At 31.7% G+C, this 14869-nt stretch overlaps 1 protein-coding gene and 1 pseudogene across 1 annotated transcript; both read right to left on the bottom strand.

The window, feature by feature from the left end:
• Positions 1 to 105: 105 nt before the first annotated feature.
• LOC120082910 (3',5'-bisphosphate nucleotidase AHL-like) lies at positions 106 to 3896 on the bottom strand. The gene is made up of 3 exons (XM_039038320.2): positions 2818 to 3896; positions 775 to 1462; positions 106 to 638 (listed from the first exon to the last, which is right to left on the bottom strand). The coding sequence occupies exons 1-3, from the start codon at positions 3185 to 3187 to the stop codon at positions 335 to 337; spliced, it is 1362 nt and encodes a 453-aa protein (XP_038894248.1). The 5' UTR covers positions 3188 to 3896; the 3' UTR covers positions 106 to 334.
• Positions 3897 to 12935: 9039 nt separating this feature from the next.
• LOC150034731 (serine/threonine-protein phosphatase 7 long form homolog) lies at positions 12936 to 14056 on the bottom strand (annotated as a pseudogene).
• Positions 14057 to 14869: the final 813 nt, after the last annotated feature.

The raw sequence follows: 14869 nt of genomic DNA, 5'->3' as shown, positions 1-14869 counted from the left end.
ATAACAGGAATGGGAATTGTTCTCAAAGTAATAAACCACACCAAAACTTACTAAATTAGACAAGTAACTCCTTAAATATGGCAAAATTCCCAAATCACCCCCAAGTTATAAAGGTTAAATTCTGTAATAGATACTTCTGAGTTCTGAAACAGGAAAAGGCTTCCTCCAGACTATAGATATGAGCTTTTTTTTTACAATAAATACAAGCCTGTATTGAAAATAAGATAGTTTCCATGGAAGTCCCATATACCAAAATTACATTTAGAAAGCAAAAGCAGCTTCCTCTTCCCCCCTATTACAATACAATCTTTCTTATTTTCATGAAGCCATGATATCATAGACAAGAGGAGTTCCAGCTAGCGTCAACAGCTCTGATTATCTTGTCATGAAGGTTAGCTCCAGCGCAAGCGATGACTCCTCGGTCGAGGCCTTCCAAATACATACCTTTCGAGAAGTTGAGTGGACAGCCTCTTGCATCCGTGACTACACCACCAGCTTCTTGTATGATAACCACACCGGCTGCATGATCCCATATCTTCTCCTTGTAACCAGCCCTAGCAAACTTCATGAAGATTTCAGCATCACCGCGAGCTATGGCTGCATATTTCACCATGCTGTACACTCTCAATGGTTGGTTCCTACAGGCAAAACATGGTTTATGTTATGTTCTGTGGATCAGACCTAAAAGATCTTCCCGGTCTATACCGCCAAGATGGTTCTTAGAAACATGTAAATATACAAAAACCTTAATGCAGATTACAAAAACATATGTACCTAAGTCCAACAGTATGAGCAAGTCCTGCCGTGAATGAATGGCTTGAATTTGCTTTCTCAACTGGTTCGCAGAATGTTGCCAATGCTGGATCGTCGATGGAGGATACGCGAATTGGTATAGCAGAGTTCGGCCATACTAATTCCCTGTTTACATGAATCAGTGGTTGCATCCAAGCTTCACCGCTACCTTTTTGGGCATAAATCACACAACCTTTGTCCCAAGACTCTGATGTTGTAGTTGATAATTTGGATATGATTGAATGGTAGCGAGGATGGTAGCATAGCCATTCTTTTCTCATTGGATAATTTGGACATCCCAGAACCCCCAGCACCACTTCTCCATCTTCTATCAATGCTAGAGCTACAGCATATTGATCCCCACGTATAAACCCCAACGTGCCGTCCACAGGGTCAAGAGTCCAAAATCTTCTAGTTGGACCACCAGATGAGTTGCATCGGCTGATTGCTTCAAGAACCTCGGACGTACAGAGGGTGCTTTCTGGACCTTCCAATCCAAAACGATATGCTTCACAAAGACACTCGTTTACAGTTTCCACTACAGCTTTCAAGAGTCGGTCTGCACCAGGCTCGGAAAGAGTCTGAACATCCTCCTCGGCAACAATTGACACATTTTTACTCCCAAAAGATTTGGATAGAATCCAGCTGATAATTGCCTGAACGCTCCAATCTGTTCACATTTGTGATTGAGAAAATTTTCCAATAGTAGAATGCTACATGTCTACCAACAAATTAGTAATAACCAATGAAAAACTTCACAAATTTTCAACTCTTTAGGTGAATAGCTCTCTCATCCAACTTATGGCAACAAAAAGTATTATAATAGCGAAGCACGACACTGACAACTTGTACAGTTTTTCATTTCTTTTATCTCTTGGAGCTTTTACAACCTACAGATGCAATTATAAATAAATCTTTAAGAACAGTTCAGTTTGCATCAAACGGTCTAAAGGAAGAAGCCCTGATGAATATAATTCCGTGAAGGGAGATAAAGAACTAACATGTGTGTAACAAGTGTCAAATATATGTAGATCCTTGCCAATTCTCCAAAAAATTTTTAGAGATCAATTTTCTAAAATTTTGACAACGACATCAATAGGAAATTGTGGAGAAGCGTCAGAATCATGTCTAAACAGTGTCTCAAACTTCAAGTTTTCAATCAAAAAGATTTTCTACAGTTATTTTTTATTTGGTTTCTTTCACCAAATACAGGAACCTTGGTCCCCTGCCTAACAAATCAGAATAAAAGATGAAAACCCGTCAAGGAAAATACAAACATAATTAGGATAAGCAAGAAAATTGTATAAACAGGGGGGGAGAGAGGGGCTCTTTCATGACTTCAGCCACAGAAGTATGTGCTTGGGGCCAAAAAATGGGAGGATCAACAACTAAAGATGAAGCATAAAATTTTCATAGGGAGGGGGGAAATTCTATACTAATTTTGGGTGGGGGGAGCAAATTACCAAGTGTAGAGATCTTAACCTTGTTATATAATTTTCTTAGTCTACAATGCCCCCCCATGTAAACAAGAGTTAAAAGAACTTTTCTATTTGCATATTCAAATCTTGGAAGTTGATTTAATGTGTTATAATTGCCCTTTTTCTAAGCACAAACGCTAGACGATAATTTTACCCTGCGGAAAAATCAATAGGCAAACTAGGTAACTTTTCTTCTACTACAGCTACTTTAGTTAAGCAAACACGATATTATGGGAAGCACAGGTTCGTTCGCTCTTCATTATTAAATATGGCTAATTGTTCCTGCATTATCTTCTTAACTAAAATGTGACTGCCAAAGTCATCAACACTTTTTTGATTGTAGAAACTACGATTGAAATCCATTTAAATTTTAACGTCAAAGAGTAATATGAATGCCACAATAATTCCCATCCCAGATAATGGACAAAGAAGAATGACATAATTCCAAACAACCCCTCAGATTACCAAAGCAAAGCAATACGCAATCGAAAACCCATCTCTTAAATGGACAAGAAAAGGCCAAAAAAGGAAAAACAAACAAAATTACCAGCAATAGTAACAGGAGAATTGTCATCCTTGGCTTGAATTTGGGCATTGCTCGCAAGCAAGTTACTCTGAACTCTCTGACAAAGAAAGCAAGCCATCTGAACAGCTCCAACGGCGATTTTGAGTTCTTGGGAAAGTGATTTCGGCCCAGAAATCAAATGACCCAGATGTTTCTGGTCTTCCATTATTGAGGAAGATGAAGGAACAGACGAATAGATTCGATTAGGGGAAGAATTATGGATGTGGGTAGAAGGGAAGAAGAAGAAGAAAGGTTTAAACCCAGCATAGTTGGGTAAGGAATTGGTGTTCGTTGTAGTAAAAGCGAAGCGATGTGGAAGTTTAGTGGCCAAATTTGCAGTATATAAGGGCATGATATCAGTGGATTGTAAAGAGTTTGATGACGTTGAAGTTGGAAGAGGAAGGGAATTGGAAGAGAGGGAAAAAAAACGCAAAGGAAAAGGACGGATTGAAGGTGACTGTAAATGTAAAGATGAGTATTAATGCCAATGGGTTTGTGTATTTATAGTTTCACATTTCACTTCTTCAAGTGATTAAATATAGTGTGAGGCAAGCCATCGACACTAAAAAGGAAAAAATGGAAACAGAGACCCTGCAATCAACATGCAGCTATGAAATCATGCTTACCCTAATAATATATATATGTGTGTATTTTATTGAATTGAAGATAACATTTTTAGAATTCAATTATGAGTCGAAGTTGGTTTGATAGCGTTCAGAATCGTCCAAAGCAAGACCAAAGTCCACGGACATATCCTAACTTGAGGAGTCCGCATGTCTAAAAAACAACCATCTAGCTCTCAAGTCTTGGTCAACCAATCAAGCTCGTAGAGTTAATATTAACGGAGAAATGATCGAGTCGAGCTTGATATTGGCACTTGCAATTTTGAGGGTAACGGCTACACCGACGTCACCGAGATTGCACATATATCAAGCAAGGGTTAGAGAATTAGTCTTATAAACAATCTCACACCTTTGGTTTCAAAGGACAAACAATTCTCTTGTACTCAATTGAACTAAATACTCCATGTACTAACCTTTAATTTATTATTTTTTTAGTTCAATGATATGTGGAGATGTAGGTTGATATTTATAGGCATAATCACTAGCACAAAAATCTTGTTGTCTCAATTTTTATTTTATTTTTACCTTAGTTCGCTCCTTTTCTAAAAAGAAGATTAAGTAGGTGACACAAGTTTCGAACTTCTTGGTTGAAAGTATGTACCTTTAGCAGGTTGAATTATATGTTTTGAGATATTAGCGATCATATATAGATATAATAAATAATAATGGTAATCTTTTTAGGTCATCAATAATAAGCCTGAGTAATTATACCCAATTTTTCTAACTATATTTAAATAACCTTAGCTGGTCAATATCTCTAGTTCAACTCAATGAGGATTAAATAAAATAACATGGAATTTTCAAAAATAGAAAATTAAGACAAATTATTTACACAAAATAATAAAATTTTAATTTTTTTTAATAAAAGCTCATAAAAATCTAACCGTATTTAACCGTGTTTTTTACTATTTTTATAAATAGTTTGACTTTTTTTTTGTCTGTGAAAATTTTCCTAAAATTAAATGTTACTAAAAAGTGGAATAAATGTTACAGTAGCCCAAATAAAACAAAGTAATATTTGTCAGTTATTGTAAATTTTTTTTTATAAAAATAATGTTATCAACCTATGAAGCACAAATATGGATATAGATACGATAGAATACGACAATATACCAATTTTAAAAAAACAAAGGTCTTGTATTTTTTGCACTAATGGAATTCAATCAATAGTCTTAAGTTTCTTAAGACCTATTTAGCTTACAAAATTCCGAGTAATTTTTTTTTAAAAAAAAATGTAGGAACAATCGTTTAATCTAGATCTGTTTGACTTTGGCCTTATACAAGATAGTCTAGCACCTCTGAAACTAGTTCAACCTCTTGTAGGATTTTTTTTTAATTTTTTTTTATGATGCATCTACTATATATAATTAGGGGTTGATAGGATTTAATCCATGATGGTAGATATCAATTTGAAAATCTTCCTGCATCGGATTAACAAATAATAAAGTTACATATGTAACATATTATGTATTTCTTTTCACCTTTTGTTTTCCTTCGTATTTTGTGATGGGTAGAACTTTCTCTTATTAAAATAAGCTATAATGAGCCTATGAAGACTTTAAAACTATTTTCTATTAAAATTGGTAGGTGAATTAGCATAAGGGAAATTTTCACATATAGAAAAAATTATCGAAATAACAAAAAAAAAAAAAGATAGATATTGATAAACTTCTATTAGCCTCTATCAAAGAAAATTAAAATTTGTTATTTTGTGTAAATAGTTTCCCCTTATTTTTCCATTCTTGAAAATCCCCCATAGTGAAAATTGAACAAATTTAAAAAGTTGCACTGGTTATTTAAGTTTAGGATCTAATTAAAAGTTTAAAATTTTAATTGATGTGAAGAAAATTGATTTTTTTCCCAATGAAAAAACAATACCAGTTTGAATTTACCACCCCATTGATAATCGAATTGTGCTCGGTTTGACATCATGCAACCTCGAGTATTGTAAACAACTCTAACATTATTAGAGTTACACATAACCATATGTGACTGATAGAGAGAAGGTACTATAAATAGCTCTATTCGACGACCTCAAAGGGTAAGTAATCTCTAGACGATTATGTAGAGTGTACTTTTGTATACTTAACAGAACTATACATTCTCTATATTAACTTAGATATTAGAATGTGATAGGTTCGATATACATTGGTGTAGGGATATTTTATGCAGGTCAGTTTGTAAAGTGAGACTAGAGTGGGAGAAGTGAGTTGGAGGTTAAGTCCACAAGGAACTCACAACAACGCCGAATATTTACAAGATCCACACACCAACAAATACTTTAAGCAATATTTAAATTTTGACAAGTCTTGTAAAATTGAGGAGCACAACAGACACAACGAATATGGAGAAAATATAAAATAATAATATATAAATATAATAATAAATAAATAAAATAACTAAACTTATAAAATAACTAAAATTATGAAAATTTAGTAGAAATTTGAAGTGGATTTCTCACCAATGTGTGTAATTTTAAGATCCATCAGATGCCGCTATTTATAAACAAAGTGGCAAGAGGATGTGGTCCTACATGGATACTAAGCATGAATATCTATAAGACACATGGACAACATGAAGATTGACACATGACTTTTAGGACACTAAGCAATTGACATTTATTTATTTTTATAATATTTATAATACTCTCCCATACATGTCCATTTATATATGAAATATGTCTCATTAATACCTTACTAGAAAAAACCCAATGGAAAAAACTCTACTAAAGGAAAAAGAGTACATATTTCATATAATATATACTCTTAAAGGAATACAATATATTTACTCTGCCTCATGAAAACATCACTTAAGATCCCCGAGTCACTTCATTCCAATGTTGTGCACCAATTTTTCAAAAATCACAGTTGGTAATGCCTTTGTAAATAAGTCTGTTAGGTTATCCTTCGAACAAATTTGTTGTACAATGATGTTGTCATTTTCTTCAAGAGTGTAGAAAAACTTCGGTGAATATCTCCTTTAATATATCCTCCTTTGATTTGGACTATGCAAGCCGTGTTATGTTCGTATAATATTGTTGGAAGATTTTTATTAGAAGACAAGCCACATGTTTCACGAATGTGCTAAGTCATTGATCTTAGCCATACACATTCTCGACTAGCCTCGTGAATTGCAATAATTTTAGCATGATTTGAGGAAGTGGATATTATGGTCTGTTTCACCGATCGCTATGATATAACAATTCCTCCACATGTGAATAGATAACCTATTTGAGATCCAACTTTGTGTAGATAAGATAAATATCCAAAATCTGCATAACCAACTAGGTCAATATTTGATTTATTTGAATAAAAAAAACCTATATCGATTGTTCCTCGGTGATAGTAGAGTATATGATTAATTTCGTTCCAGTGTATTTTTGTAAGAGAAAAACTATATCTATCTAAGAAATTTACTGAAAATTTAATATCTGATCTTATATTATTAGCAAGATACATAAGTGCACCAATTGTACTAAGATATGGTACTTTAGGACCAAGAAGTTCTTCATTATCGTCTCAAGGTCGAAATATATCTTTTTTTTATATCTAATGCATGGACTTCCATTGGAATATTTAATGGATATGTTTTGTCCGTATAAAATCTTTTCAAAATTTTTCCTGTATAAGTTGACTGATGAATAAATATTCCACATGCTTAATGCTCAATTTGTAAACCAAGGGAAAATTTTGTTTTTCAGAGATCTTTCTTCTCAAATTCTTTCTTAAGATATTCTATTGCCTTTGAAAGCTCGTCAGGAGTTTCAATTATGTTCAAGTCATCAACATATACAGTTATAATAACAAATCCCAATTACAATTTATTTATAAAACACACGGATATATTGGATTATTTTGATATCATTCTTTCAATAAATATCCACTCAGCCAATTGTGCCACATCCGTCTTGATTGTTTCAATCCATATAGTGATCTCTGTAACTTTATTGATATAATTCCTGGGAATTTGATGTATTAAGTACTTTAAATCATTCTGAGATTTTCATATAAATATCATTATTAAGAGATCAATATAAATATGTTGTGACTACATCCATAAGATGCATATCCAAACCTTCATACACAGTTCCAGACCTTCATACACAATTAGACTAATTAAATATCTTAGTGTAATTGTATCCATCATTGGAAAATATGTCTCCTCACAATCAATACCAGGTCTTTGTGAAAAACCTTATGCAACTAGTCTTGCTTTGTATCTTGTGACCTCATTATTTTCATTTTTTTTTTCTCACAAATACCCATTTGTATCCCACAGACTTGACATCTTCTGATGTTCGAACTACTGGTACAAAAACCTGTCTTTTTGAAAGTGAGTTTCATTCTGCCTCGATTACTTCTTTTCACTGAAGCCAATCTTTACTATGTCAACATTCTTCAACATTTGGTTCAGGATCCTCATTTTTAGATATAATATCAAGAGCAATATTATACGCAAAAAATGTCGTCAATAACTATATTAGTTTGATTCCATCTTTTTCCTATCATGACATGGTTTATTAAAATCTCATTATTATCTTTAGGTATTTCACCTTCCTCACTAGTCATGTTCATGATTTCTTCATGGATATTTACATCCTCAATCAAGTCATTTTTTACTATTAATTATTTTTCATTTATGATGATTTTTATCTTTGGAACCTACTGTTCTACCATACTTTTGGCGTGTTCTAGACTCCTTAGTGACAACTTGTGTTGGAATATCAATTTTTTATGGAACATTTGCAGCTGGTATACGTGACTTAGTTACTTTCTTTGGATCTATAAATGCATCTGATAATTGATTTTCTATATTTTGCAAATGAATTATTTTCTAAACTTCAAGTTCACATTGATCTGTATGGGGATTTAAATGAGACAATAACGATGCATTTAATATAATTTCTTTTTCCAATTTCTTAATTCCTCCCCCTAATACTGAAAAATTTGTCTCAATAAAATGACAATCAGCAAATCGTGTAGTAAATACATCACCTGTCAGGGGTTCAAGATATTTGAAATTGATGGGGAATCATATCCAACATATATTCTTAATCTCATTTGAGGACCCATCTTAGTACGTTGTAGTAAAGCAATTGGAACATATACTGCACATCCAAAAATTCTTAGATGGGAAATATTTGGCTCATGACCATAAGCTAATTGTAATGGTGAATACTTATGATAAGCTACTGGCCTAATGCATACAAGTGAAATTGCATGCAAAATAGCATGTCCCCATATAGATGAAGGAAGTTTAGCTCTCATAAGTAATGGTCTTGCAATTAATTGCAAATATTTTATTAATGGTTTTGTTAAACCATTTTGTATATGAACATCAACACTTATCCTAATTGACATACAATAATTATCAAAAGCTTGGGATGTAAATTTACTAGCATTATAAAGATGAATGGTCTTAATTGTATAATCAGGAAATTGTGTTTTAACTTAATTATTTGAGCAACTAATCTTAGCTTGCAAATGTAAGATTTCAACTTGATAACAAGTACACGTGTGACTATCTACTGGATGCATTTATTAATACCATAAAATATCTAAATGGTCCACTTGATGGGGTTAATAGGTCCACATATATCACTATGAATTCGTTCTAAAATGTAGGTGATTCAGTTCTCACTTTAGCTAGTGATGGTCTCATTATTAATTTGTCTTAAGAGTAAGCATCACATGATAATTCATTAGATCGAAGAATCTTCTGGCTTTTTAATGGGTGTCCACTTGAATTCTCATTGATTCTTCTCATCATTATAGACACTAGATGACTCAATCTATTATGCTAAATAGAAAATATATATGGATTCATAAACTTCAGGTTCATTGTTGCATATGTTTCGATTACTCGTATATGAGTATGATACAATCCAGAAGATAAAGCAGACAACTTTTCCAATATACGTTTTTCATTTGAGACAATAGAGATAATATATAGATATTTCACATTATTCTTACTATTAGTCTCAATATGATAACCATTTACAACCTATATCTTTAAATCTTAGAAGATTTCTTTTTGATTAACTAGAGAACAATGCACTGTCAATTTTAAATTTTGTTCCTATAGGCAAAATAATATTTGCTTTTAAAAAATCTTTGATCAAGTTTGCAGAACCTGATATTGTATTTACTTTTACTTTCAGCATTTCAATTTGAAAAATTATTTTTTATTTGTAAGTATTATATGTGTAGTTGCACTGTCTGTTAGACATAGATCTTTTTTGCTTATTTTTTAATCTCTCAACATATGAAAATGATCCATGTTTCTTCATTAAAAGAAAATAATTACAATAAGAAAAATAACACTTAAAATATACAAAATTTACTAAAAAAAAATAGATAAGAGAAAAAAACAACATTAAGTCCAGATACTTTCAAAGTCAAAAGAAACACTTGAAATTTCATCAATTGTGTCAATCTTCTCTTCGGGAGATTGAAGAAGTCCGCCACATCCAAATTTGTCATATGGGATGGGTCAAATATGTCATTATTATGGTATGCAAAATTTACTTCCATATTTTTCTCTTTTTCCATCAGGGAGGCTTGATAAAGGTCAACTAAATGTTTTAACGTACGACAGGTACATGACTAATGCCCGTCATTCTGCATCGGAAGCATTGATTTTCAACATTCTATGAACTTTTATCTTGTGGAGCTTTTCCTTTGTGATCATCATTTTATGTGGTTCTTTTGAAATTTGAATGATTAGAATGACCACCATGAAAATAATAATTATTTCTTCATCTGCCATGGTCACGGTCACGACCTCGACCATGATTATTAACATTCACAACATTCACTTCATGGAATGGTGTTGCTCTAGTTGGTCGAGATTCGTGGTTCTTCATCAATAACTCGTTATTTTGTTCGACCACTAGAAGACATGAAATTAGTTTAGAATGTTGTTTAAAATATTTCTCTCGATGTTACTACTGCAAGAGCATATTCGAGACATGAAATGTAGAAAATTTCTTCTCTAACATATCAACATCAATAATTTTCTCTTTACATAATAACAATTTGGAACTAATTTTAAATAATGCGGAATTATAATAACTTACTGATTTAAAATCTTGTAGCTTAAATGCATCCACTCATAATGAGCTTTAGGAAGAAAATATAAAATAATAATATATAAATATAATATAATATAATAATAAATAAAATAACTAAAATTATGAAAATTTAATAAAATGAAAATTTAGTGGAAATTTGAAGTGAATTTCTCATCAATGTGTGTAATTTCAAAATCCACCAAATGTCACTATTTATAGGTAAAATGGAAGTAGGACGTGGTCTTACATGAACACCAAACATGAATAACTACAAAGCACATGGACAACATGAAGATTGATACATAGTTTTTAGGATATTAAGTAATAGATATCTATTTATTTTTATAATATTTATAATAACAAGCCATATATAAATTTTATAACTTACAAATGTGTCAAATATAAAAGCTATCGGAAATTTGCTCCATTTACTAAACTATATAAAAATCTATTTTTGAGCTATAAAGTTCTATTTTAAATGGTACTCAATCATGTGTAAGGAAGATCGACACGTCTAAACAAGAGAACATTTCTAGAAAAATGTAAAAAGAAAATATCAAGAGAATAAATACGAGAAGTGCTTGATGAAAAAAAGGGCAGGGGAAGCGCATATATAATAAAAGGGTATAAAAATATGAATAATTACATTGTTTCTAATGAAAATAAAATAATAACAAAAGTACTAATAAATAAATAAATTGATAACAAAAGTTGTGTTTTCCTTTTTTGGAAAGAAATATTGTTTTTAAATTAAAATTCGAAAAAAGAATAAAGAAGTAAGAAAAAAAAATTGTTATCAACAAATCTAAATCTAAACTATATTATAGGAAAGGATTATTTTCTTTAAAAAAAATTCTACACTAATATATCATTCTAAATTTCTATTTATTACATTTCCATGCCATTTCTTTTAGAAAAACATGTTATATATATATATATATATTCAAAAAGAAAATCTACCGGTTGTCATTTAATTTAATTTATCATCATCGTTATTATTAATGTTAAATTAATGTGAGAAGCAATAACACCCTACTATATACTTATATTACTTTAATTTAATTAGATATCAAAATTAAAAGTTTTGAAATTTAAAAAGTTTCATTCGACCATTTTTCACCAACTCTTAAAACTTCATTATTTTTTCATTCTATTTCTCTCAACCCATTATTCTAAAATTTACTTCAAATTTTAGGGCATCTCAAAGATAATGGTATATTCATTTACAAATGATGATACATGTGTTGTGTCTATATCATGAATTTCAAGCTTATGCATTTATTATTATTTTTTTAGTATGATAGTACTATAGCTAATATTATTTTTTTCTTTTATAATTGATGTATTATTTTTCTTTTTAATATTTTTTGGACAAAATAAAAAATTTATCATCTATTATAAACTTACCTTCGAGAAACTAATTTTGTAATCTAATGTCTCACAAAATTTTTAATATTCAATTAAAACAATAAATTAAAAATTAATGATCAACGATAATTTTTATGAAATGTGGAGAATAAAATAGTACAAGTTATATCCTTCCTAGGGGAAAATTAAAATAATATAGTAGTTTTGAAAACAATTTATAAAAATATTGTACTTTTGAAACTATTTAGAAAAATGTTTTTTTTAAAAAAATAATTTCCAATACATCGAGTGTTGAAAATTTGACTCACCTAGGTCGAATTTTTAACATTCGACCTTTATTTATTTATTTTTTAATTTTCCATTTTATAAAAATAATTTCTAAAAATATTTTATTATTTTATTATTTTATTTAAACTCTAAAAAGAACAAATTAAAAAAAAATTTATCTCATAAAAATAAAAAAAGTGTAAATTAAAATATCTCATTTATATAAAAATAATTACAAAAATCAATGTATCCCACAAGGTGGACTTCGTCGATTTCGAGCTGGTTGTCGTTGTCGACTTCGAATTTGAGGTTTCTCTGGTTCTTCTTGATGTTGCTTTGGTACCTCTATAGACGCTTCATGATATAAATATTCATCATGCTCTCCACGACCCCGACCATGTCCATGCACGTATGAAGACGAAGGACCTGCCTCTGAGTCATAATGTCCTGAACCAGATGCTGGCATCATTATCATCAGACTAAGATAATCAGTTTGACTCTGCGTCTGCATCACAGGGGGCAACTCTTCCACATTATGGGAAACCTCATCAAACTCATCCTCTTCCCGTACAGGTCCTCTACGTTTAGGAGCTGGTGGAGGAACAATAGGTATATCGTGCATATAATGTATCTCCTCCATATAGCTTTGGTTGTCACTACATATAGCAAGAACCTGGTTCAGATTATTCGCAACATCACGGAGTCTACTGTTGTTCGATCTTTGTAAATTATAAAACAATTAGATAATATTAAAAATAAATAGATAATATTCATTCATTTACCAGATGACCCACAACTGCTCCCGGATGAGTGACGTAGCGCCTTGTGATATTATTATACCAATGAATGTAGTCTTGAGTGACATCCCTGTCAAACTGTTTAATAGAAACCCCCACTACAATAAACCTTGCACGATAGTGCCATTGCACTACCAAATGTGCAATTTTTTCGGACCAATTTACAGTCCTTAAGTCGATACCATGCAGTAGGGGTTCAGTATTACAAGGCGATGAGACATCCTGCTGAAAACTGAATTGTCTCATCACCCTATCAGGAAGATGCCACTCACCAATGTGAAAACATATGAGAGGACTCATCGTCCGCCATATGTTTTGACCATTCGTACAGAAATTGGGTAAAGTATGCATAATAATTTTATACGGCTCCCAAATAACATGAAACACAAAATATTATATTGGAGAACATTAAAGAAAAATACAATAAAAATGTGTATAAAATAATCAATTAGGTTCAGTGTAATGTACCTGATCAGGTTGAAGCAGATCAAACATGTATCTGTACTGGCTGACTACATGTGTGGCTGTCCTAGTCACACAAAATTTGTCTCTCCACCTAAATTTTTAAATTGATAATTTATAATCTAAATTAACTAGATCAATGATATAAAACTTAAATTGAATTACAATAACATACCGAGAACCATAGACTCGTCTAGCTAACTGAGCGTCATTAACATGTTGTAGTTGTGGAGCCATTGTTGGAAATTTCTCCCAAGCCCATAGTTGCAAAAGTATGAGAGGCCCAGCTATCTCACGAACCTCAAGTTTTGTTGCTTTGCATAGTTGTCTATACAACCATACCAAATATGCTCCACCCCACTAATACTGCCCTGCATCATAAAGGTTAGCTAATAGTGGCAGGAACATCAAGTAAACAAAATGATTTGATTTGTCGGAAAACAGACTTTCACCCATCATTTGTAGTATATATGCTCATGCATATCTTATGACGGTTCCTCGTCTGCATCATCTGTGAGCTCACGAAATTGTGTTTCTAACCATATCAAACTTAACCTCGATCCTTTAATTTTGTCAGTAGATGGAGTCACACCAAGGTACAGTTGATAAACTTGTGACCAATCATCGTACATCACTCCGGTGACTGGCTCACGGTCAACAGGTAACCCCAACAACACTTCTATGTCTTGTAGAGTGATAGTGCACTCTCCAACAGACATATGAAATGTATGCGTCTCAGGCCTCTATCTCTTGACCAAGGTTGTGATCAGATGTAAGTCCAACTGAATAAATCCCAATCTGGCAACCCCATAGAATCCAGATGTACGCAGTAGCGATAGTATTTGAGGGTGGAGTAGGATAGTGCACTGGAGAACTGTCTCTCGACGCCTGCAAGATATTTCTCCAGTAGTCCGATCTCGCCATACAACCTTATTGATCCTGATGGTTCTAAGTTAGGATGTCTATATATTATTTCTATCTGATTTGTTCTCAAATCTACACTAAGTGACATCCCAACCATTTCAATAAATTGTTCAAATACAATTCCACTGTTCACATTTATGCTAAAACTCCCACTTGGTGGTTGGTCATAGTCAACTCCATCAATACCATCAATCATATTACCATTTGTAAACAACAAAAATCCCAAGCATTTGCCTGCCATTTTCTAAAAAAAAAAGACAAACAATAGTTCTATTAATGATCAAACTTAAACAAAAACAAACCACAATAAAAATCACAATAAGAAATATATATAGGAAATATAAGAAATTTGTGGGTAAAAAAATATTAAACTTTGTATTAAACTAAAAATATTAAACTTTAAAAAAAATCACAATAATTTTGTATTATACTTTTTATAAGAAGTATATTAAAAAAATCACAATAATTTTGTATTAAACTAAAAATATTAAACTTTTTAATTTATAAACATCAACTTTTTA

This window comes from Benincasa hispida, chromosome 8, assembly GCF_027475165.1.
Source record: "Benincasa hispida cultivar pf3 chromosome 8, pf3_genome.v1.1, whole genome shotgun sequence".
Lineage (NCBI taxonomy): Eukaryota > Viridiplantae > Streptophyta > Magnoliopsida > Cucurbitales > Cucurbitaceae > Benincasa > Benincasa hispida.
This window is presented reverse-complemented; position numbering and strand designations above follow the sequence as displayed.

What these genes read in the sequence shown, in the direction of transcription:
- LOC120082910 (XM_039038320.2), bottom strand. Translation starts at nt 3,187, where the DNA reads ATGCCCTTATATACTGCAAATTTGGCCACTAAACTTCCACATCGCTTC. An exon ending in TTCTCCTGTTACTATTGCTG is followed by an intron (nt 1,463 to 2,817) that starts GTAATTTTGTTT and finishes AAATGTGAACAG; the next exon opens with ATTGGAGCGTTCAGGCAATT. An exon ending in GCTCATACTGTTGGACTTAG is followed by an intron (nt 639 to 774) that starts GTACATATGTTT and finishes TTTTGCCTGTAG; the next exon opens with GAACCAACCATTGAGAGTGT.